Here is a 25,285-nt window from a genome sequence, read left to right as displayed (position 1 = left end):
AAACTTCGTTTTTTTTGCACAGAATTTCTTGGAAAAGTGATGAGAAGGTGCCTAGGAGATGGAAAATTCCAGCACGATTTTATGTCGCGTACACTTAAAAATTTCGTCTAGACTTTGGGGTAGGTTGAAGATATAAGAGAATTTGTGGATGATACTTAATTTAAAATACAATTTCATTTTTTTTTTTGATAATTTCTTCTAAGAAATGATTTTGTTAAAAGAATACGTTTTATTCATATAACAAACAAAATACGAGAAAAAAAAGAAAGATTTTTAAGACATTTTTCGCATTTCAAGAATTTCGTTTAATAATTGACTTTTCTAGACAATTTTGAAATCAGACAGCATGAAAATGAAAAAAGAAAATTCCTGGTCTTTAGAAAAACTTTTTCTAGAATTTGGCTTAGAATTTTCTTAGGTTATTTCAAGATTTTTTTTTCTGGTTTTCCCGTTGAGCGGTAAAAGTTTCTTCTTTGGTTTTTCGTGGTTTTGACAAGGAAATATGAGTTCTGCTGTTCGATTCTGACTTAAGGAATGGATTGGTCAAAGCTAGTGAATTTTACCTACATAAATTCAGCGTATTACCACGGTCCAGGTATTACCTAGCTTTTGAATTTAATTTTTAATTACTAGAAAATCAACAACAAAAAATTTAATGTTTCATGCTTAAGATCAGAATACGACCCAGTTTCTATTAAAAAGGTTTTTTTTTATTATTTTTACGTTCTGTGACCTGTTTTTGTAAAATTATTAACCCTTTGAATCAACAAATTGATGTTGCACGTGCCATACAAAGTGTCAAACCATAAGCAGAAGCATTCCAAAAAGAATTGACAGAAGATTGTGAAAAAAAATCAACCATCATATACCTATAAAATATCGTCTTACCTTATTGCATTTCCAGGAGATTTTCTCACGATGTTCTTATCGATCAAATAAAAATATGAAAATAAATAAGATATATAAAAAAAATCTTCCCCAAAAATAGCTTAAAGCTTTGCATCAATATACAATATTTTATGTTGTCACAGAAATATTGCAAAGAATTAAACAAAACGAATTCATAGCGAAATTTATGACTAATCTGGGGGGGAAATGGATGTGTTGCAATTTTTTGGCAAGCTTCTGAAGATTTCCCATCTGCCAAGCTATGCAATGATGTATCGCGCATCCACATTGCTAATCTGGATTAAAGTGTGATAAATTGTGCACAAGGGATCTGCAGATGCGGGGGTGATGTTGTTTTGGGAAACTTTACGAGTAAACTATTAGTTTGATGATGAGAAATGTGATCTATTTGCATTTATGGTGGCCTCTGGGTGGTCATGAAAATGTACTAAAAATCAACCAGACAACAACTGGCCTATTTACTGGCGCGATCGATTTAGGAAAATGCAACAAATTCTGTGGCGTACACGGATATTAATGGTCACATTATTAATTACTTGGCGAACCTAATGGTTGGCTCATTTTACAGATATGCCCATAAAAGAGCGCACAGAGGAAGAGTCAATCAATAAAATTTGATTGTTACTTTTATGTGGCAATTTAATACTTCCGTATATACTGAATGGATTCACAGCACATTCGCACAGGGGGCGAGGGGGTTGCATGAATCCGATTTGAAGATAAAATTAATTTATGTGAAGTAATTGGGTTTTAAGGGCAATTCCGAAGGGAATATTACAAAAAAAGTTAAGAAGTTTCCTACGTTGCTCGCTGGATTTTGCAATAATTCCAAAGATTTGTAAATGATATCGGTCCATGAGGAATTCTTAGAAAATTCCCAGGAATACGACGAAAAGGGAGCGAAATTATTTACATAACCCCTTCTTGTGGTCTCAATAAAATTTTCCATATATATCTCCCACGTATGAGCTTGGTGCAAATTTTATTAAATCCGCTCCATCTCTTCTAATGGCTTTGTTATGTTTGACATGAATATTCCTCTCTTCCATTCCGCCTTGACTTTCTCATTATATCCTTCATCCTATAGAAAATCTCCGCCTTTGCCGCATTGGTGGAACCATATTTTGGCATCCCCTTCCATCCACGTCGCATAATACAAATTATTCTGTATTCAAATAACATAATCAAATTCATTATCTTAAGGCCCCGCACAATATCTCGGTGGTTTTTTTGGGCTCCAACATGGGGATTTATTAATGAGATCTTTCACCAGAAAAACGAGACTTTTAATTAGAAGCTCTCTTTCAATGGCACGAGAGGATGTTTATTTATTTTAAAATGTGTTGACGACACTAAACAATATAATTAACCAGAGCTTTTCAAGCTTTTCCTTCCACACACCCAAGGTTTTTTCCTATTATGTGGAATTTGCAATTTTGGCAAGTAAAAGGAAGTTTATATTTATTTATAGCTTCTTTTATATAAAAAATATATAAAATGTGAGTTGCAAAATGAAATTTTTGTTAGTAATTTTCTTTGGATTTTTAATTGAAACTTTCTCTGAAATATTTTAATCGGAGAATTAATAAAATTCAGGACAATACTAAAGAATAGAGATTTGAAAAGAATTTATTTTTCATACTGAAAACAAAATAATTTTCCAGGGAAAATTATAGGGTTCAAAAAGCAGGAAAACTTTATCTAAATACCCACCAAAATTACCCCTCATTATACATAATAATACAACACGTGTACTGATGCCCCATTAAATCGAATAAATACCAAATTTAGAATTAATTTTGTATTTTAATTTCATTTATTTTATTTTATTTCATTATTTTCTCAATTACTGAACATTCCACATTTGTGAACGGAATATTGAACATACCACCCACCATTATGAGCTTACATGTGTTCACATAAATTGCTCATTAAACGACGCAGAAGGTTTTAATATTTGATTTCTTTTATTTGCTTATTTCTATTTTCAGACTCTTGGAATTTTCTCATCAAATTCTTTTCCATTGTGTTTGTGTGAATACTCCGAACTTTTTTTGGAGTAAAGAAATATCCTCAGGGTCGTGCCATTTGACCCGTGTGTGTGCTGTGAAATTGAAAGTCTGGAAATTGGGGCAATTCTTCCCCCTTTTCTTGTAGACTGTTAAGTTTTTTTTTCTTCCTCTTTCCCTCCCTCGTGATTTTTAGGCCTAAGTGCCGGTGTAGTTTTTTTTTCTACTTGTGATATTTTTCGTGGGAACATAGGTGGGGTCACGATAGAGGGGCTTAGTGGGTAAATGAGAGTAGTAGGAGCGGGTCCGGTGGATGCTGCAGCAAAGCCAGGACCGATCGCCATGTATCGTGGGGGCCAGGAATGTACGTAATATTCCCAGCAGATGAACTACTGTGTATGACATACGGTGCTGCTGTGCCGAGATTCAAGCCACGACCCACTCTGGACAACCTGCGGGAGCCTCTTGTCCTGTCCCCCACCAGGCCCCCACCCCCCAGCCCCGTAGCCCTCGATGACCCCCTCGACCAGCCCACCGACCCCACGGATCCCACGGCCGACCTATCCGTTGACCCATACGCCGACGAACCCGTGGTAGACGACCCCTTCTACGGCCGTGACCCTAGTGAATTTTTCGAGACTGCCGTCCACTACCCCGTCCTCCCGCCGCCCGCCGTCAAGCCCAAGAAGCACCGTCCACGCTTACACATAAACTTGGGCCGTCTCGGCCGACACGCCGCTACGGACCACATTGAGCCAACACGGCTCCGCGAAGACCTCAACATTCACGTCTCCAATCCTACGTTTACGCGCGAGAACCTGAGCAAGCGGAACTACGATGCCTTCTTCGAGTCCGGTGAGCCCGTGTACTCACTAGAGAAGCGCGTGCCGCCATCGCACGAAACGGAGCCCCCGTCGCCGTCCATCCCTGAGGAACCCCAACGCCACTCCCTTGGCCTCTTCCACCATCGTCCACGGGTGCCGCCTCGAGCTCGCAGCGCCGATCCCGAGGGCGCCCTCGAGGCGTCCCAGAAAGGTGACAGGTGCCCTCTCGAAGTCTCACCATCTGAGTGACTAACTCCCGAGTGTCCGAGTTTGCCGTCCGACGACGCCCTAAGTCGCTTCCAAAACCCCGAGTGACCGACCCCTAACACGTCCGACCGATACCCTAGCGTGTGAGTTTGATAGTTTGGTCCGCCTATGCTAACACGATCGCATCTTAAGTCATGGTGCTGCTCCTGTGTGCTTCCGTTTTGGTTTTCTTTCTACTTTTTTTCATTAATCTTAGGATAAGTTTGTTTTTTTTTTACTAATCCTCATTTTTAAATTCATTCTGAGGTCGTCAAACGGTGAAGGGTGAAATCAAAGTAAAACCTTCCAGTTGGTGGAAGAAGCAGGAAAGAGAAAATCTAAATATTCTTAGAATTTCAAGAAAAAATTTTCTTGAGAATATACTCTAATATGGAAGAATAGTTGAGAAAAGTTAATTCAAGATATGGCAATTTATATATAGAAATTCTTTATCCTTTTTTCTCCATGTGGAAGATTCAAGGGGAAATTGTGTAAGATCCTGATGCTCCTTTGAATGCAACCTCAAACGAAATGATTGCATGATTGCCAAAGGCAAAGAAATCCTTGTATCGCATCTCGCAGAGGGATTTGTCCATCCCCAAAATTGCTTTTCAAACATCCCTCCTATATGGCAAAAGCAATGTTATTTTAGAAATTCCCCGAAGAATGGTAATGCGAGGACAAAAATATCCGGAAATGTTTTCAATATATATTTTGTAGTTTATAGAATTTTTGAGGGATAAATATTTTGGGGGAAAAATGCGTAGGGGGTGTATTTGATAAAAGAAATTCAATGGACCGTTGAAATATATTTGCCATGGCTCGAGGGTGAATAAATAAATCCATTTTTTTCTATTAAAAATAGGCAATCGAAAAATAATATATTTTTCTTCGATTTGTTTGCTTTAAAAATTACGATTTTCTCCCTGTGAGGAGAGAAGAAAGGGATGAAACAAGAGAGATGACGTCAATGAGTTTATGTCGTTTATGTTGAGACTTATTGCTCATTGTCAATGAGTGGCAGAGCGACAGTTATTCGGTTAATTTGGCTAATTAGTACTACAATCCCCCCATATAGTTTCACTCTATCAAGGGGTGGTTTAGTTCCACCTTCTCACCCCAAAATATGTGTGTGGGGAGTTCAAAATCCTTTTACTCCAAACCCACACACACAGCATAATCTAAATTGAATGTATGTTATTTTTAGAGCTTATTTGTAAGCTGAATGTGTGAAAATGCATCCACTATATTGGTTAAATGGAAGGGTTAGGAGACGAAGGGAAATCCTATTAGATGAGGTACAATACTCTGAATGCCATTTGTCATTCAATGGATAACATCATTGATGTGTTTCATTCACACTTTAGTATACCATTTAATTGATTACGTAGAAAGGCTTCCCCCTCGTACGCCCTTCGCCCTCACTTACCGAAATCATTCAATTTTGGTTTCCTTCTCATAAATTGCGGAGAGAGGGAAAGAAAATGGAATTTATAACCATCACAGAGAGCACCTCATGAGTTTGTTAAACTCTTCGGAAACTCACTTAAATATAAACTTTTAATATTTTTTCTTCATACCAACACTTTGGAAACGCAAAATGAGGGAGAGGGTGACACAGGGAAAACTTTGTAATTCAATGGATTGTTGTTCTTGAATACAACACAGTCAACGAAGAAAAAAAAAAGCTCTGCATTTTCTCATTCCCGTCGCACTCCTAAAAGAAAAATAATGTCTACGAAGTCCTTTATCCTTGACGTCGTCTAAATGTCTTCTACGCAGCTCTTTGCGGGTGAAAAATATCAGAAAATATATTTGAATGAATTATTCTGCCTCAATGTATGCGTAACGTAAATTTCATTTTATGGGGGGTCGTCCTATAATTTCATGGGTGGGTGAAAATTTGTTTTATACATACTTTTCCCCAAACAAAAATTGTTTTTTTGTGTGTGGTTTTTTCCATCGTACAGTTGGAAAAAAAATCAGGAATTATATATGCTGGAATGCCTTTTAATTGGAAAACACAGAGCAATGATATTAAAAATACTTTCTATTTTAATTTTAAACCATGAATTATTTAATTGTTTGAAAACATTGAGAAGTTTACAATTGTTGTATTATTTTTTCTAGGAAATTTCAAGTCCTATAGAATTACTGAATTTCTGACAAAGTTGCCAAATGGAAATATTTTGGAAAATTTTGTGAAATTCTCTGAGGAATTTTCTATGAAAATTGCAGTTATGTCCAAAAAAAATTTTATCGTTTCAATCTGAAGAATTTAAATAACTAATTTTTAAAAGTTTTTTCACTAGGGGAGGGCGGGGCTAATAAAGTCACTTAAGGGTTTAGAAAAAGCCTAAAATATCATATTTCCTAGCTAGATAGAACAAAATGATCTGAGAAAGAGTTGTATGGCAGTAAATTTCCTAAAGAAATGAGTTATACATTTCGCTTTATCTGTTTGGGAAATATGATATTTTGAGCCTTTTCTAAACCCTTAAGTGACTTTTTTAACCCCGCTCTCTCCTATCCTTCAAAATTCTATGTAATTTAAATGCACGAGAAATTAATAAACATTTTGTTTCTAGAATTTTTATTAATGTAAGTATTTTCTTATGCTTTTAAATCAATTCAATTGTATATAATAAATTCTCTGGAAAATCCTAATAACAATTCTTTGAAAATTCTACTCTTTCCACTCTTTCAAAGGAAATTATTTTCTGTCCAAGGCATTGCTAGATATCATTGATTTTTTATAATTTTTTTCTATAACTTTTTCAAAGGCCTTTCATCGAATTGCCGCGGGAAATACTCTAGTTTTTCTATGGAAAATTTTCATAGAACTTGCATACATGTAGAATTTCTATAGAACGAAATCCCTTAAATGCATTTCAAAGAGCTTATTCATTCATTTACTTTTTTTTCATTTAAAAAGAAAAACGTCCTTTCTAAATTTTTCTTTCACAATTTTTCCGAGTGTTGGCGTGAAGTTCATTTTCCTTCTTGAATCCCATTAAAAATAAATGAAATTGAAATAACTTCTGTAAACAGATAATTTTGGTGGTTGTTATTGAGTGAACATTACAGTTCATCATGTCCCCATCCATCCATGGTGGGCCATTGATATTGGGCGGGAGAAAAAAATAGATAGCATTCTTGGTAATTTCCTGAACGTGATAAAGTGTGGAAATTTAGCATTTTCCAACACTCGAGGCGGCGAATTTTATCGCTCACATATCATGCGGGGGAGGGAAGTTTTGTGTGGAATCAAGGAATCCCAGGCACTTTGGAGGGCTCGTATCGGCAATGAAGGAGATAATCACCACTTTGCGAGTTATATAATAATACCCGTGTTGGACCGATGGGCTTCTCTTTTTAATGCACAGAGCTTTTCACTCCATGCCGGGGAAAAAAAGCTCCTCACGCGGAATGCGGGAAAAAATTCTCTGTGAAGATGCTTTTATATATTTTTGTGAAATACACTCCAAATGGGATACTGCACGTGACTCAAGACTATGGTGTTGTCGTAAAATGCTTCCGCTTTTGGGGTTCTCCTCCTTTTTTCTTTGAGAATCTGCAACATCTTCCCATGTCATGTGTTTGGAGGAGACATTGAAGATGAAGAGGAAGCTTCATGGGACGGTACTACCATACAGAGGCAATCCATCGTCTCCGGTGCGGAAACATCCCTTGAGAAAATAAACACATTTGCGTCTACAACGTGACTACATTCAATTACAGGCACGTCAGTGTGCTGGGGGTATTCCAGTAAAACTTTTCCCCGGGAAAAGCTTCCCACATTTACGCAGAGTCAAATGGTGGTTTCATGGTTTGATGAAAAATGTTTTTCTTGTTCTCCTCTGTGGTCTGTCCCCATAACCTTCCTGACTTTTGAGCTTTTTTTGACTAACAATCGGGGTATTTGTTTTGTTTTCTGACTCACATTTTGAAGTCTTTTGTATGAATCATGATGAAATTAACATGGCAATATTTTCCAATTGCAGAATCCGCAAAAACTAACCGCAGTCTCTTCGGGTGGCGTGGGACTCGCTCCTGTTCCCAGGGGCCTCCCGCAATGGCCGCCTCGGCGGGAATTCTGCGGGACGCCTGCCATCCGAGTCTCAATGAAGCCCTCAAGTCACACAACAGCGTCACCTTTAAACTCGTTAAGACCGGTAAGATGGACTTTCTTGCAAAATTTTTACTCTAAATTACTATTATATATAGAGAAACTTTCTCGACACTTCCCGTCATGATTTTAAATGACCTGTGAGTAATTAAATTTGTTATTAAGGTTTTATTGTTTTATGCATCATAGAGAACAATTTAACTTGCTTTGATAGCATCGCACAACATCTCCCTTTTCCTCAATTTTTTTTTTGAAATGCGAAAGATGAGAAATGAAAAGAACTTGAAAACTTCTTCATCGCAAAGTTGAAAATGGATCCAAGTACAAAACTTCCTTTCCTAGCTTGCCCTCAAGTTTTATCGTTGTTCAAGGGGTCTGTGACTTTTCCAACGGAAAAAAGTATTCAAGGTTGTGTAATTCATTAGCAATTATTTCCTTTGATAATTTATTTATTTATTAATAAATTGATGAAACCGATGCAAAATTGCTAAAATCAATAGAATAATCTTTCAAAAGCTTCAAATGATAATGACTTAATTATTAATTTATTTTTAAATATTTTCAAGATTTAGAAAGTCGAATTGGCCACAATGGCTTGCAAAATCCTCCAAGAGTTAGAAACCTTTTCAAAAATTCATTAAAAAAAACAACGTTGATCTAATTTTCGATTTAATTGCCCCTTGATTCAACCATTTCAACCACTTCACCATCACGGAGTAATTTTCCTTTTGCCCCAAAGTTGTTTTATTTAATTATTATTATCAATCAGGCAGAATGTGAAGACCTGCCATTCACGGGGAGAAGCACAATAAGGGCTTCATAGATTAAAATGCGAAAAGTTACATTTTTCCGGATGTACGTCCAGACAATCTCATTTCTCCATCTCACACAGCGCGTATACGAACAACCTTTTGAATCTGCGGGTGGTGAACAATTTTGTCTGCGCTATTGACGCAATGAAATTTCACCTGCTTTGTCATTAAGTACTCACCGGGTGCCCGCTTGAAAGCTTTTTCGCCACCCTCCCTTTTTTGAACATATGGCGCGATAAAAGTTCCACACCCATGACTTCCAAGATACTGCGAGAAAGCCGCTATTACGGTGTAATAATTTAATTTATTATAATTGCTGATAAGTTCATGTCACGGAAAATTAGACCTTGTCTTGTGCAATTTACCTTTGGCAGTCTATAATTTTGCGCACAGGTTGTCGTTTGCAGATTTTTTTTATCTGTTATTGGCAGACGGAGGGTAGTGCAGAAGAAATTTCTTCTGAGATTAATTTGAAAGAGGAGCATCATGCAAACGACGGCGGATTTTTTTTTCATTCTATATAGACTAAAGGGAATAAATTAAATTATTGATTGAGGTAACTTTTTATAGGGTTCTCAATAATTTGAATTAATGCGTAGGCTTTCAATTTAAATAAATTTAAAGCACAACATTTCCCTTCCTACCGCATTGAATGTCTTAAAAGCTTCTCTGAAGGTTTTCTATTTTTACTATGCTCTCAGAACAGGGAAAAATTCCTCTTATACCACAGCAATATGGCTTGAATTTTCTCATCTAATTTGGTTCAATTTCCTCTAACATTTTTTTCTTGTAAAAAACATTTAAATTTGCATTGGGAAAACAATGGGATTTTATTTGCAAAAGTTTATTTGGAAAATTTTCACCTGCTGTATATTGATAGTTAGTGTAGCTCAATGGCAAGAAAGTGAGCAAAATGCATCAATACGACATGTTTATTTGCTGTGTAATCAAAACAAGTTGGTATGTTAGTTAATGGAACTTTCAGCGTTGTATTTGTCGTTGTTTGCGATATGCTCTGGTCCGCGAGGCTCAGTGCAATCGATCCATGAAAACTCTCTGGTGACTGAAAGTGGCGCCTACATGGGCATGGCATAGAATGAGGGGGTACTACTGTATGCTCGCAATATGTGCTGTGCAGGTGCAGAAGGCAAACGTATATGAGGGGTTTTTTTTTCACCTCCCACATTGTGTTGTCACAACACTTCACCGAACATCGGGAGGTAGAAGATTAAAACATACACCGAAGCAGCTGGAGAGCAATATCAATGACGCGCGAGCTTGATATTAGAATTCGATTGGAGCTTCCTTGACGTCATACTGAGGCGAGAAGGTGAGCTCTTTGTTGCAGCTTTAGGTCACACATCACACCCAATTAATCTCCCATAGCGATAGGAAAGTTTTTCCAGAAGTTTTTTTCTTGCCTCCATAAAGTTTGGGGCGATATTGACGGGGGTAATGAGCTTAATTTTAGCTTCAGAATGCTCAATATGCAGCCCAATCCCCTAAAAGCTCCCCCTGGCTCTCCCTTTTGGTTTTTTAATATCATCGCAAAAGCCTTCTCTTGAATTCCGTTTATTACATAGAAGAGTAAGTTCCAATAAAAGGTCAGCAGTGACCTCATTTCTTCAAATGCTGGAAAGATAATATTGTTGCAAGGGCGAATATACTGTAACTAAACCATAAGTAGAATATATTCTCAGCAACTGACTCCATATGGCTAAGCCGATTAGCCGAGGGTGGAGGCGTTTGTCCGGCAAACATCTGGCATTCCTTATATACAATTTTTCACCATATTCATAAAAGCTCCCTTGCAAGCATATTTGCTACTGTAACTGTTAACACTCCACCCCCACTACATCCAGACTATAGAGATGCAGAAAATTGGAATTTGTGGATTCAATGGTTTTGATTGTGGCAATATACGGAGAACTTTCTGAATATTACCACGCCAAAGCTCAAAATGCCAATTTAGGCAAGACTGTGCTATTTAGGGTGCATTTCAATCCTATTGTGCTCTATTTGAATGTATCCCAATGTGGTTTGGGCATTGTCCAATGGGGAAAATTCATTCAATTTATTTTCTCAAATTTTCCCAATCCCAAGAAATTTAAAAATTATATAGAATTTAGATAAATTCTGTAAAAGCTTTATGATTTAAGAATCACAGCTAAAAAGCTCAATTGTTGTTTTTTTAATGAATTTTTCTAATATTTTTTTAACACAGTTTTTATGTTGGAATATTTGATAAAATTTTCGTAACTATATACATAAATTAAATTAAAATCCTTGAACGATTTGCAACATCCTGTCAAAATATTAAATTTCCATACCCTTCAGATGTCACTTAATCAGTATTTTATGTTCATGCCATAAACATAAAATAGAGAAGTCTTTTGCAGTATATTTATCCCTACTTCCGGCACGTCTTTAAGTCTCTCCCGCTGAGTACGACGTGGTTGGGGTAAAAGAATAAAAACGCGAAAGAATTTCCCTACAGAGCACTTTTTTGCATGCGGAAATGATGTCAAGGTAAATGGGAGTAAATAGCAATATTGTATAATATTTCAATTAGTGCCTCCATAAGGCTTCAAAAATGGAAATTATGCATCTCCATGGGTTGCAGGGGCGGGGGTGGGTTTTTGTGTGGGGAACAATAGTACCCTGACCATGCAGGTGGGAGGTGTGCGGGAAGGGTAGTGTGTTGAAACACAATACTTGGTGAATATTGTGAATTTTCCTAGTGTGTACTTTCATCCTGGGGGAAAAATCGGGTAGCTTGTGGGAAAATATTGAATTACTACTTCCATTTTCTGTTAACATTCCCGACATTGGGGGCACGATGTGTGGGGTGGGTGGTGGTTTATTCGAGAAATGTGACTTTCAGGGCTTTTAGCATTTCAACAAAAGCACGCGGGGGTGGAGATAGCTTTTGAGAGTAGAAGAAGAAAAAAAAAGCTCTCGAGAACAGTGACGCCTAATGACTTGTAAATTGATCGATTTTCCACAACTCAATTCTCTTACGGTGTTGTGTATTGCCCCCGGAATTGGTCAGGAAGGTAAGGTGTGTGACAGTGTTATGTTGGGGGGAGGGGGGAGAAGGTCTTTCTATAATATTTCTATCATTGAATAAAAAATCACACACACTCCTGTGTCTCACTCTCAATCCAATTTGGTGATGGGAAAAGGGATCCTCTCGAGAAGTCCTTCAGATTTATTTTCCCCATGAGTCCATTTCTCGATTCTCTCGTGTGGAGTGTCTGCCTGACCATCTTCCACAGTCTTATCAGACCCCGGCCAATGAGGTTCCCATTGAACACTTTTGGTGAGATCTTATATGGTGACATCACATTTCCTCAAAGGAACTTTTGGGTCTATGTCCTCTCCTTTGTTGCCTTTGTCCACGTCATGATGTGGTGGATGACATTATCTATTTTCTCCTGATATTCAAGTATCCATCTTTGCTTTTGCAACAATGTTATTCATCCCACACCCTCTCACCAGAGGGGGGGGGAGTAATAAAGCAATTCTTCATTGTGTTGGAAAAATGAGATGCCTTTTGGAGTCCTTTGGAGAAAAAAAATTTCCTTTTCAACACACTGCAAATTTCCTTTAAATTGTTCACTCAAGTGTCTTGGTCTGAGATGACTTGAAGGCTCTGGTGTGGGTGGTTTTAAAGTAAAGAATCAAAAGAGGAAAATGTTCTTGTTTGAGACACTCTCTTGAACAGAAAAAATAAACTATCTTTGGTAAAAAAAAACTTTAAGATGATATTCTTTGCACCCATAAAGTCTTTGTGAAAAAGTCATTCAATGGGTATTTTAGAGAGTTTCTTGAGAAATTATTGAAAAGGATCTTTTTATATAAGGACTAAAGAAAGAAATAAACTGACAAAATCTTGTGAAATTTTTCTTAGAATACCGTAAATCTTATAAATCTAAAATTGCATGAAAAGACAGGAAGAGATTGTTGACAGAATTGACCCCTCTCCCCACCAAAACTTTATTCGTTTTCATGAGAATTTCAGCTAATCCCATCCCTCTGCCTTGAAAGCTGCCTTGAATTCAAAAATAAATCCACTGCCAAAAATATGATTTTTTTTGTCATTTCTGCGAACAACCCCATTAGTTCCCAAATTTCCAGCAATCAGTGCTATATATTTTGATAGGTGATTTTAAGGCATACAAAAATAAAAGATTTTCCGGATGAAAATAGCAGGTTAACTGACATTGAGAGACAGTTTGGATTGTTTGACTTTGAGAGGAAATTATTTTTGGATTTCAAAGCTTTTTCCCCAGAAAGCCCTTCCCCGACACTTCCGACAAGCCTTCCATAAACACCTGCAAAACAGGTGGGAGCTTTATATGTGGCTCTGAAGCAAATACGATTGTCAAAAAAAAGTGTTGTGAGAATAAATATTTTTGATTGGGATCATGACTGTTTGTTCATCCTGTGACTTTTCAATAAATTCCCACAAAGTGAGTGTCTCACAGTTTGGTTTATTTGCTTAAAACGAAATTAAATTACCCAGATTTTTCTTTTAAATTTATTTTTGAATCACATTAAATTCAATGTAAAAAAAATAAAACGAATTATTCATATTGGATGGGATAATTTGTGAACCGCAAAAGGGATTTAGAAGCGACACGAATAGTCCGCAGGTTCACCAATGCGGGATGCCATTGATTGTACCTTTGCTATCTACACATAGTATTACAAAGAAGGGCGAAAGTGCCCAAATCGTTTCGGCCCTTCCTCATTTGAGGGGAAGGTAGATGGCGCATGAGGTCTTTTTAAGGAAATTTGGGGGTAAGCGAAATGCAAGGAGGACCTTCCTCCCATTCACAAGATCATTTGCTTTCGAGCGCTCATGGTGATCACTTGAAGGGTCGCATGAACTGAGCGTTTTTTCTGTATGAACTTTTTTTTTGTACCTACGATGAGTGGGTTGCAGAAGAGGTGCACAAAAAAGGGCTGAAGGAAGAAAAATGTACACGGAGTTGAGTTCAGATCTTGCAACATTTTTGGTTGAACATTAGTGGGAATGAACAGAAATACATTTTCTTTCCCTTTTGCACAATGAGATCTTCCAAAGTCTCGAAGAGCACAAATTTTGTCTTTTCGAGCAAAATTCTGCCTCAAACACGCTGGCTCACTCAACACAAGCTGATATTGCTACTAATGAATTTAAAATTTGCAATAGAAAACTTTTATTTATATAAAAAAAAAATTTAAAGGCCTTTTCAATCATTTTTTGATTTAACTTTAAATCAAAAATTTTCTTCTACATGCGAGTAAATTAATAATTTTGAAAACTCTGTGGAAATATATGTAAGTTTTGAAAAAAAAAATATTTTTAAAAAAAAATAATTATTCAAAAAATGAAATTGAGTTGATTAAAATAAGATAATTAATCAATATTTGGCTACACCAGAATAACAGAAATTTTTTCTATTAAAAATAATAGAATAAAAGAAATTCTATTTTCTATTCTATGAACAAAACTTTTTATAATTTTCAGCGATGTTTCGGCATATTAGCTGTGATTTTTTGTTGCTCGGAATTTAGAATTCATTAATTGAGATATTTGAAGTAGATCATCGACTGCATCATTATGTTGAAGAGATTGGGTGAAATTCACCATTCAGACTGTCTGAATGGTGAATTATCTGGTGAATAATCGCACAAACGCACAACTGCACAACCGCACAACCGCACAACCGCACAATCGCATAAACGCACAACCGCACAATCGCACAAATGCACAACCGCACAAACGCACAACCGCACAACCGCACAACTGCAACAATCGCACAAACGCACAACCGCACAATCGCCCAAACGCACAATCGCACAAACGCACAAACGCACAATCGCACAACCGCACAACCGCACAACCGCACAATCGCACAAACGCACAATCGCACAACTGCACAATCGCACAACCGCACAACCGCACAATCGCACAAACGCACAACCGCACAACTGCACAACCGCACAACCGCACAACTGCACAATCGCACAAACGCACAACCGCACAATCGCCCAAACGCACAATCGCACAAACGCACAAACGCACAATCGCACAACCGCACAACCGCACAACCGCACAACCGCACAATCGCACAAACGCACAATCGCACAACTGCACAATCGCACAACCGCACAACCGCACAATCGCACAAACGCACAATCGCACAAACGCACAACCGCACAACTGCACAACCGCACAACCGCACAAACGCATAACCGCACAATCGCACAAACGCACAATCGCACAAACGCACAAACGCACAATCGCACAAACGCACAACCGCACAACCGCACAACCGCACAATCGCACAAACGCACAATCGCACAAACGCACAATCGCACAACCGCACAATCGCACAAACGCACAACCGCACAAACGCACAAACGCACAACCGCACAATCGCACAAACGATTGCGCAAACGATGCGGTTGTGCGGTTGTGCGTTTGTGCGATTGTGCGTTTGTGCGGTTGTGCGTTTGTGCGATTGTGCGGTTGTGCGTTTGTGCGTTTGTGCGGTTGTGCGTTTGTGCGATTGTGCAGTTGTGCGGTTGTGCGGTTGTGCGGTTGTGCGTTTGTGCGATTGTGCGATTGTGCGGTTGTGCGGTTGTGCGTTTGTGCGGTTGTGCGTTTGTGCGATTGTGCGGTTGTGCGTTTGTGCGATTGTGCGGTTGTGCGGTTGTGCGGTTGTGCGTTTGTGCGATTGTGCGTTTGTGCGATTGTGCGGTTGTGCGGTTGTGCGGTTGTGCGGTTGTGCGTTTGTGCGATTGTGCGTTTGTGCGATTGTGCGATTGTGCGGTTGTGCGGTTGTGCGGTTGTGCGGTTGTGCGTTTGTGCGATTGTGCAGTTGTGCGGTTGTGCGATTGTGCGGTCGTGCGGTTGTGCAAAAGTCCAAAAGGAACCCCAAATTCAACACTTTTCGCGAGTCTATACCAAAATCAGTTTTTCGCGTTTTCTGGCTCTTCTGTACGTTTTAGAGTGAAAAGACGTGAATTTTGGGATTACCCCAAAATTCCTTGGAAAAATGAGAAATTTTTTAAAATTTTTTTTTCCTTCAAATTTTGTCTTCTCAACCAAATGGGTAAAATTCACCATTCAGACATCTTAAGATAACTTAAGAAAAGTTAAGATTTCTTAAGAAAAGTTAAGATTTCTTAAGAAAAGTTAAGAAAACTTAAGAAATCTTAGCTTGTGTTGAGTGAGCCAGCGTGTTTGAGGCAGAATTTTGCTCGAAAAGACAAAATTTGTGCTCTTCGAGACTTTGGAAGATCTCATTGTGCAAAAGGGAAAGAAAATGTATTTCTGTTCATTCCCACTAATGTTCAACCAAAAATGTTGCAAGATCTGAACTCAACTCCGTGTACATTTTTCTTCCTTCAGCCCTTTTTTGTGCACCTCTTCTGCAACCCACTCATCGTAGGTACAAAAAAAAAGTTCATACAGAAAAAACGCTCAGTTCATGCGACCCTTCAAGTGATCACCATGAGCGCTCGAAAGCAAATGATCTTGTGAATGGGAGGAAGGTCCTCCTTGCATTTCGCTTACCCCCGAATTTGCACCAGTCCGCGCGCCATCTACGTTCCCCTCAAAAGAGGAAGGTACGGAACTCTTGGATTTTTTCATCCCTTCAGAGATTGTATTACTATATAAAATTATTATACAATGATTGTACTTAATTATTGTATGTGTAAATTCGTGCTATATACAACAATGCGAATAAGTGATATATTGGACAAACAGGTCAGGATGATGATGGTGGAAGCCCTCGGCCTGGAGTGTGTTTACAAACCACTCAATGGAACCACATTTAGCTGACACATCCGAGCTGAGCACATGCTCCTCACGCAGCATAGTTTATTAATAAACTTATAACCACCAACATTCCTCACCCATTTGCCTCAAACTGCAAATTCATAAATTTTCACAGCGAAAATAGCTGAAGAGTTTCCCCAGCACGTGATTCCTTGCCATATATAATTTTTTTCAACGCCCCGAGAGCTTTTTTTTTGGATATGTATAAAAAAGACATTTCGCTGAAAGATTGACTTTAATGGCAATAAATAAAGTCACAGTGAAAAGGAGGAAACAGAGAGATTTCGTGACGAAAATACTGCGGGATTTTTTTTTTGCATAAATACATACAGTACACCCTTCTTTGAGCAGAGAATCTCAATGAGTGCGAACATTGAGACACCCCCTGCGGGGGTGTGGGAGAGATTCCGATCAAACAGCCGTGGAACTCACAAATTTCCCATTTAATAAAATCATATTCATGTTAAACACACATATTGGAAAGCATACACCCCATGTCAAGCACAAAACATATTTGCAGAGGGAGAGAGATGGGGATGTAAAAAGGCAAAAGGCGCACCCCCCACAAAAATATACACCAATCTGACATACTTATGGGCAGGGTGTTAAAAATGTTGTCACGTCATATTTCTCATCAAAGAATGGCATTACGGACGCTTAGTACCGACAGTTGGGTGGAAGGTTCTATACATGAAACATTTTTGTGGCCTTTTGGGATTTGCCAAATGGGATTTTCCAAAGGTTTCCTGTTTTCAACATATGTGGGATTCATGAGAAACCGCAAGCGATTTGTTAAATTCCAAAAATATATTTTTCATACATTTGTTTTGTATTCGTTGAATTCGATAGTTGGTGAAAAAATTCAATTCGAGGAATTCTTTCTGCTACAGTCATACCCCACTTAATCATTTCACGGTTAAACAAATACATTAAAACTAATAGATGAGAGTAGAAAACGATGAATAATATTTTATGTTTGAATTTAGTACATTTAGAACATTTTTAGGCTTGAATTTAAATAAAAATTTTTCGGAAAATTGCTTTTCCACTCACAGCCACTTGTACTGAGGAAGGCACTGACTTGTGCGGAAAGCTCTGGCAAAATTATATCTATAATTCTGGACTGAGATCCTACTTCCGACACTGATCGGTGGAAAAACAATTTTCCGAACAATTTTTCTTTGAAAACGTCGCTTTAAGAATAATTAAATTAAAAACTTTTTAAGCTTGAGTTTAATACCTTTTACGCTTCAAATAACTTTTTAAGCTTAAATTTAGAGCTCTTGACTTGGGTTTAGTACTTTTTAAGCTTTTTTTTTTTTAATATTTCTATTTTTCGAAGAATTATCCGAATATTTTTATTCAGATAAACTCTCTTTGATATTCAAAAATTTCACATAATTTGAATAAATCAAAAAAAATCTGAAAGATTTCCCAATCATTTAAACTTTTAAAAATCCTCCAAATGAAAATCTAAATTTAATATTAAATTTTATAAAACATTTCAATTCAAACTCTTCGTTTGCGTCTGAACTTTTCCATCGACCATCTCTTTACCAATATTTTGGACACTAAAACCCTGGGGAGATTTTAGCATAGGGTGTGTAGAACGAACTCACCCGCACAGAGTGATTTCTACCCACAAAAGTATCATGGATTGAAGGGAGAAAAAGTATTTTTTCGTGAATATTTTTGTGGATGTGCGTTGATGTTTGAATTCACATGGGGGTTTCATTTAAGGGCACACAAGTAAAATTGAGAGGAAAAAAGGAAGGAAATGTGTGCTCCTTCCTAGCTGTGTGGGAGCGAGCGATATGGGTGTGATGAGAAAAGGCACTTTGAAATTCAAGAGAAGAAGAGCTCATCAATAAATTGGGACAAATGAGATAATTTTTCACCCACTTCGTTACATTTGCACACACACAGCATCAATTTCCCAACTCCCGCCGGAGGGAGCTTTGGGGGTGAGCTTTTCTAAACCATTCTTCCCCCGTCCGTTGGGGGGATGTTTTATGGGTCTGTGAAAGCAAATGTAGAGAGATGCATACAATGATCACACATGTGAGATAAATTCCTTGGTATATTCTAACATGAGAATTATGGAGTCTGTATTCACTGAGAAATGCACCGAGTGCAGGTTTCAGTGCTAAATAAACCCAAATGCATTCAAACAGCAATATAAAGTGTAATCCTCGCTTCGCTACGCCATATGCTGATGTGTCTTACATAAAGGATGCCTGAAGGAGTAGTGAGAAATTATATGGATATGGGGGAGCAACAAGTCTATTCAGTGCGGAAAGGGGCTGTATAAGATTATTGTCTTCACTTATGCACAACTTTTATCCCCCAATGACTAATGCTGTGGAAGGAAAATTCAGAAGAAAATGCACATCTCTATCTCTTTGCAAGTGTCGTCCATGCACCTGAATTCTTTGTTACCGAGGACATATAAAATGTACTAAAAGTGCAAATAAGCGTGAGAGTCGACAAACTTTGAATTCAAGTGGAATTTCTTCGGAAAACAATCGTCTTACAAAAAGGGGTGTTCCATTGAGAATAAAAGTGTCACATTTTGTTGTTTGGAGAATTACTTTTCCTCTCGTAAGAACATTTAAATTAAATTGAGAAAATTGAAAATTGATTTGATTATTTTTAATGTTGGGTCCTCCCACATACTTCATATGCTTTTATCTGTTTTCTTCACGTGCTAAAAATCATACAAAACAATGTTCTCAGTTCGAAAATAACTTATAACTTTAATCCAATTATTTTCGATAAAAATATTTAAGAAATTGATTTATTTTTTACCTTTGATAAACAAAAAAAAAAGAAAGAAACTCTTAGAATTTTCTGGTTCTTAAAAAGTTAAATAAACTTTAAGTAATAAAATATATTATGTATAACAAAAGTAAAAAGAGCAATATACATAAATTAGTTTTACTTACAATAAACTTATTTTCCCACCCCCTATAAGCCATAAAAGTCGCATGACAAACGCGAATGGATGAGAAATACAAAATTCTATTCAACTTATTTATACATACTACTAAACAACATTAGCAATGTATAAGAAACGTTTTAACTTTCTCCAAACAATGCTTGTCATCTTTGTTGAGCTTTTTGATACTCACCACGTTGAGTTATTTTTTTTTGCAACATCCTTCTTTGGGTGGTTGTTTTTCATCCACAAACTTTGTGCAAGTGCGAAAAAAGAATGAGGAGTCACATCTTGCACAGAATGTTTCACTTTTAGAACTTCCCGCGACATTTTAAAGGGTATGTTTAAAAATTCCATCTCGCGGAAAGTTTTCCTCACAAAATTCACACGGATTGAATTTCCCACCCTCCCCGAAAAATCATTGCTAGACACAAATGGGACAAAAGAATAGCATTAACAATGGAATTTATAGGGATATGAGGGATTTTCAAAGGCTTTTCTCTCCCAAAGCTCTCTCATAATTAATTCAGTAGCAATTCCGCAGAGTGCGTCTGCGGCAGCATAATTGGAAAGCTTGTTTCTCTCTATATAGGGTTTAAACTGCGTTCACTAACCCCAAAAAGTATCATGCGGATAATCGTTGAATTTGCAACTGAGAAGTAATTTCCAACAGAAAGTTTTTTTTTTGTTTAAACCACCGACGAAATGAACACATCCCTCTGATGTTGGCTTTCTCGTGCTATCTAATTCACTAAATAAATCACTTTAGCTATCAATGTGCGATGAGATTTTGGGCCTTTGAGGCAATTTGAGCACCACATACACACAAAAAAAAACCTCTTGTGGGAACCCAAAACTCTCTCTTAGCAAAAATAGCCTGTCAACCGCAACATTCAAGATCATGACTACGAGGTTGTCTATTGAATGTCTAATCTATAAATATATGAGCACGAAAATCACGCAATTATAGGTGAATCAAGAGCCAAGATCATTGTGCTTTGGTGTTTATGGTATCGGCACACAGAGAAGTGAAAAAAAATGGTCTCAGCCGCACTAATAAAGCTTTCAATTTTTCGTGGTATTCATCGAGAAAGAAAAATCACAGGCAAAATCTAAAAATGTACTGGTAAGCTGACCAAGCTTACGGGAGCTGTGTTTCTTTCAGTGTACCAATTTTGTGAGAGCAAACTAGAACGCGAATTAATTTAAATACGCGCAAAGTCGGGAGAAGTTGAAAAGTCATCCCCCAAGAAATTTTTAAAACGCTATATCTCGGGAACGGCTCCATAGATTTTCGAGTTTGAGCTATCGTTGGAAAGGTCTTAACCTCAACTATAATATATTAAAATATGAAGTAAATCGATAATGGCATTTTCGAAATATTCGAGTTCGAAATTTTCGAAAATTTTGATTTTGACTTTAGCGCCTCTCGCGGTCATTTCTCGAACTTGCAATGTTCTAGACATTTGTAGGGCTTCACGAAACCTTTCATTTGCACTTGAGTTGATCAAAATCGGACTTGTAGAACCCGAGATATGACATGCCAACTTTGGAAGGCTATATCTCGAGAACGGAGACATAGATTTTCTTCATTTTTGGCATGGAGCTAGATAATATGGTCAGCTATAACATATCAAAAAATGAAGCAAATCGATAATGGCGTTTTCGAGATATTCATCGAAAAGTAATCGAAAATTTTGTTTTTGATTTTTGGCCCCCTAGCGGTCACTTTTGAAACTTTTGATGTTCTAGAGAGTTGTAGGGTTTGTTGAGGTCTTTCATTTGACCCCGGGTTGATCAAAATCGGTCAAGCCGTTTTCGAGTTATGGTCGATTTTCGATGAAAAATTGTGGCGGCCATATTGACTAAACGGCTTGACCGATTTTCAAAAATGAGGTATCGTTGGAAAGGTCTTGATGGCCCCTACAACATATCAAAATTTCAGCCCTCTAGCTATAATAGCGGCTGAGATATAGCGAAAACAAAATTTTGAGGTTATTCAAAATGGCGGACGGGGGGTGGGGGGGGTGGATTTGACCTCATAATCGGATTTCTTCAGGTCGATATTTAAACTTTGCCGTTTACCGCAAGTCTCTATCTATCACCGTTCTCTTGCAATTTAAGTTTATAATCCGGACGGACGGCCGGACGGACGGACGGACGGACGGCCGGAAAAAATTTTTTTTTGGCGCATACGTTTTTTGGAATGTGGGGACCCTAATTCGTGCTCATCCCAAGTTTGAGCCCGATCTGACGACTTTCGATTTTGCTCGGTACACAAAAGCTGTGTCTGAAAGAAACACAGCTAATATCCCCAGAGATGTGAATAAATCAGTATTAATTTGCATATACCGCGAGAGATTTGTTTGTGCAATTGTGCTCTTGACCTGTAGGGTTTTTTTTTTGCATAGCAGAGGAGTTCTTGAGACGACGTAAACTTCAATTGCGCCTCGTAACGACATTTTAATTAAAGAAAATGGTAAAATGAAGAGGGTCAGAAGTCATTAGAATAATTAATCTACTCTTTGCCATTCATTTGGAGATTGAACGTAGAAGTAACCTTTAAAGGTAGGTTAGGTACATTTGAGGACTTGACATCACAACCATGCAAAGTTGAACAAGATTCGTAGATTGATAAAATGAGACTCACAGAAGGGGTTGGTTGGGGTGTAGGAGAGGTAGATGGGGGTGATTCTGAAAGTTTGTTGCTTCTTTTATGTAGACAACACGAAAAAAAAACTTTAACAAGTAGATAAATTTATGATTTTCGCATTCAATTTAGAACTTTAACAAATCTTTCGATCCCAAAAGCTTCTGTACATCTATTTCTTGTACGAAAAACATTAAATTAAGATGATAAAAGTAACAATTTCAGTTTGAAAAATTTTAACTTTAATCAATGACTTCATCCACAAACTTTTCATTCAACCACACACAGTGTAAACTTTTCATCATGTTCATAGTAATACACCCTCTTTGTCAGTCTATAAATAAAAGATTTTTAATCAAATGAAAAATGTACCACCTGTCTATTAACCCCAAAGCTTCAGGTGCACAGAATTCCATATCTTAAAGCTCGCCGTATACATCTTGCAATCGTCGTTCGGATAAAACCCCCTGTCAGGGATTGGTTAAATATTTAACGAAAGCTACACCACTGTAAACTCCAAGAAATTCCCACTGTTGTCTCACACATAAAATCTCATTGACACGGGTGAAGCTGCTCATTTTGCAAGAAATCGAGAATACTTCCCTAAAGGTTTACCTCATGTACAGGAGGGGGGGGGGGTGAATGTATGGGGGGTGAAGTACCTAAATCGATCTCTCGTTACATTTCCAATAGAGAATTGTGAGGCAATTCCAATTAAACTGTCAAATCGTTGTGCTTGTTGCCACAATTTGAAGGCTCCTCTTCATCCCTTAAACAGAGCATTGGATGTTAAATTGAATTTATACACTCACGGTAATCCTCAGGAAATTCATTGAACAAAGTATATTCACACGCCTTTTGAATCATCATCGTGTGAACTAACATGGGAAATTGCAGAGATTTTCATGGGATTGTCCATTCGTTGAAAGGGTGAACAAAAGCTCCTCTGTGTGCACAAGACAATCGTCGCAATATATTGGAGAAGCAAAAAAAGACAGATAACAGATTAATTGGATTTTCCGAGAAGGATGACTTTTTCTCATACTTTCCATTGAGACTTCATGGTGGGGTATATTTGAGATAATTGTCTCTGCTTCTTAGATAAAAGGGTCAATGTATCATTGTAAGGGTTATTTGGAGGAATGATTGTAAGCTACTTTCTTTGGTTTTATTTGAGACAATTTTAAATAAATTTATTAATAAACTGATAAAATTGATTTGTAAATTGTTAATTTAAAATATTTAAATTGTTAAGTTAGCTACAATCCTAACTCGAGTCAATTGAATTCATAATGAGTATCAACTGCTATGAAAAGAGATGTCGAATACCATTGGATGCAACCATTCTTTGTCAATTATTCAAGACTATTACATTTTAAAATCAATCTTTCTAGCAATGGCAATATTTTAATTTTTAATTTTATAAATAAAAGATTTCGATGAAACTTTTAATTAAGGAAAAAATAAAATTCTCTAATATTTTTATCCACCTCTGCAAATAAGATGAAATATTAATAAAATTCAATGAAAATTACAAAGGACATCTCATACTATATAGTGACTTAAAAATTTCTTTTAATTTTAAAATAATACTAAAAACAAAATTTGAGAATTAACATTTTAAGTAATTGCAGGGAAAATTGAGGAAAAATTTAAAAAAAAAAGTCCATTTTATATTTTTCCCGTCCCAAAAATAGATTAAATAAATTTCTAAAATTTTTTAACAAAATTTCTATTCAGAAAATTCAATTTTACTTCAAATTGGTAGCACATGTGATTCTTCATCGAGTCTTCATATGGAAAAATAACAAACTTATTTTTTCGTGACTGCAATGGAACATTTTTCTTGAGATTATTTTTCAGAATCTATTCAAAATTCAGCACACTATTAAATTCCAATACATCTATTGCTGACATGTTGGAGTGAATTTTCATAGAGCTGGCCCCGTAACAAGCATATCAATGTGAAATTTATTTTTCTATATTCTATTGCACACAAGAACTACATGGTTAATATCTTTCTCCAACAAACTCCTCGAGAAGATGGATATCATATATAGATATTTTATCATCTCAATGTATTGATCCTCTCGGTACATGCCATCTCCATAAAAGCCCCAAAGGCACTGTAAAATATTTATAATGTACTACGTAGTGAAGGGTAGTCTCTCTCTCTCTCTGATATATTTTGCCATTTCCCAAAGCGGGCATTCCTATATTGACTGTGTGTGGATAGGCATGGGAGTGAGTCCTTTTGTATTTCACCAGAAATGTGTCCTGCAATTTAATTTATCTTATTGTCATGTTACTCGATAGTTTGTGCTTTGGAATTTAGTCGTTTTGGGACAAGGGTTAAATTTCAGGATCGCGTGTCTCCGTCATGAGATATCATCATTTTCACATTCCGTACGAGGTGAAAGGACACCTAGGTGGGTCGTCCTGATGTGCTTGTATATGTTGCTCCTTTTGACCCATCAAAAGGTGGCGGAGACTATTGGAGTGAAATATGATTGATTCATGATGCCGTTGGTGCTCATGGGATAGCACAGTGTAAAGGCTGAGCGGGAATGGCAAATGTGCAGCAGTTTAAACTCCCCCCTATATGGGTATCGGGTTACGCCACAGAAGCCAAAGGGATGAACCAAAAAGGGTGGAATGTTTTGCAAACTAATTATTAAGTCAGTTGGTAGCCCACTAATTCAGTATTCTCACAATATTGCAAGTGCGGTGTATGCCTTAATTTCGTGTAATTTAAACCCCCCTCCCCTTGCTGTCCCCACAGATCCACCTCTTTACCCTCAAATTAATGACGGTTTAGAAGTTTATACCTCAAAGGCAAAGAACAAGGGTGTGTGCGCCTGAAAGTGAATTTAGGCATCATTCCTGCCCGGGGGCGGTGTCATTGCGGGCACTCAAAGGTGCTCAGGA

The 25,285-nt window shown here is 37.4% G+C and overlaps 2 protein-coding genes across 20 annotated transcripts in view; both read left to right on the top strand.

Moving 5' to 3' along the window:
- The window catches only part of LOC129792688 (ARL14 effector protein-like), a 693,823-nt gene that overhangs the window by 295,587 nt on the left and 372,951 nt on the right, over positions 1-25,285 (top strand). The window lies entirely within an intron of this gene.
- LOC129792563 (uncharacterized) overlaps positions 1-25,285 on the top strand; it is a 94,073-nt gene that overhangs the window by 19,494 nt on the left and 49,294 nt on the right. For 16 of the 19 annotated variants that reach the window (XM_055831731.1, XM_055831735.1, XM_055831733.1 and 13 more), the window contains 2 exons: positions 2,901-3,953; positions 7,993-8,163. In XM_055831731.1, the coding sequence (XP_055687706.1) occupies positions 3,281-3,953; positions 7,993-8,163 (844 nt within the window). In that variant the 5' untranslated portion in view covers positions 2,901-3,280. Of the gene's footprint in view, positions 1-2,900; positions 4,093-7,992; positions 8,164-25,285 lie in introns of those variants that run through there. The other 3 variants (XM_055831745.1, XM_055831747.1, XM_055831746.1) reach the window with 3 other exon arrangements.

This window comes from Lutzomyia longipalpis, chromosome 3, assembly GCF_024334085.1.
Source record: "Lutzomyia longipalpis isolate SR_M1_2022 chromosome 3, ASM2433408v1".
Taxonomy (NCBI): domain Eukaryota; kingdom Metazoa; phylum Arthropoda; class Insecta; order Diptera; family Psychodidae; genus Lutzomyia; species Lutzomyia longipalpis.
The sequence above is the reverse complement of the archived record's forward strand: the minus strand, read 5'-3'. Positions and strand labels throughout refer to the sequence as shown.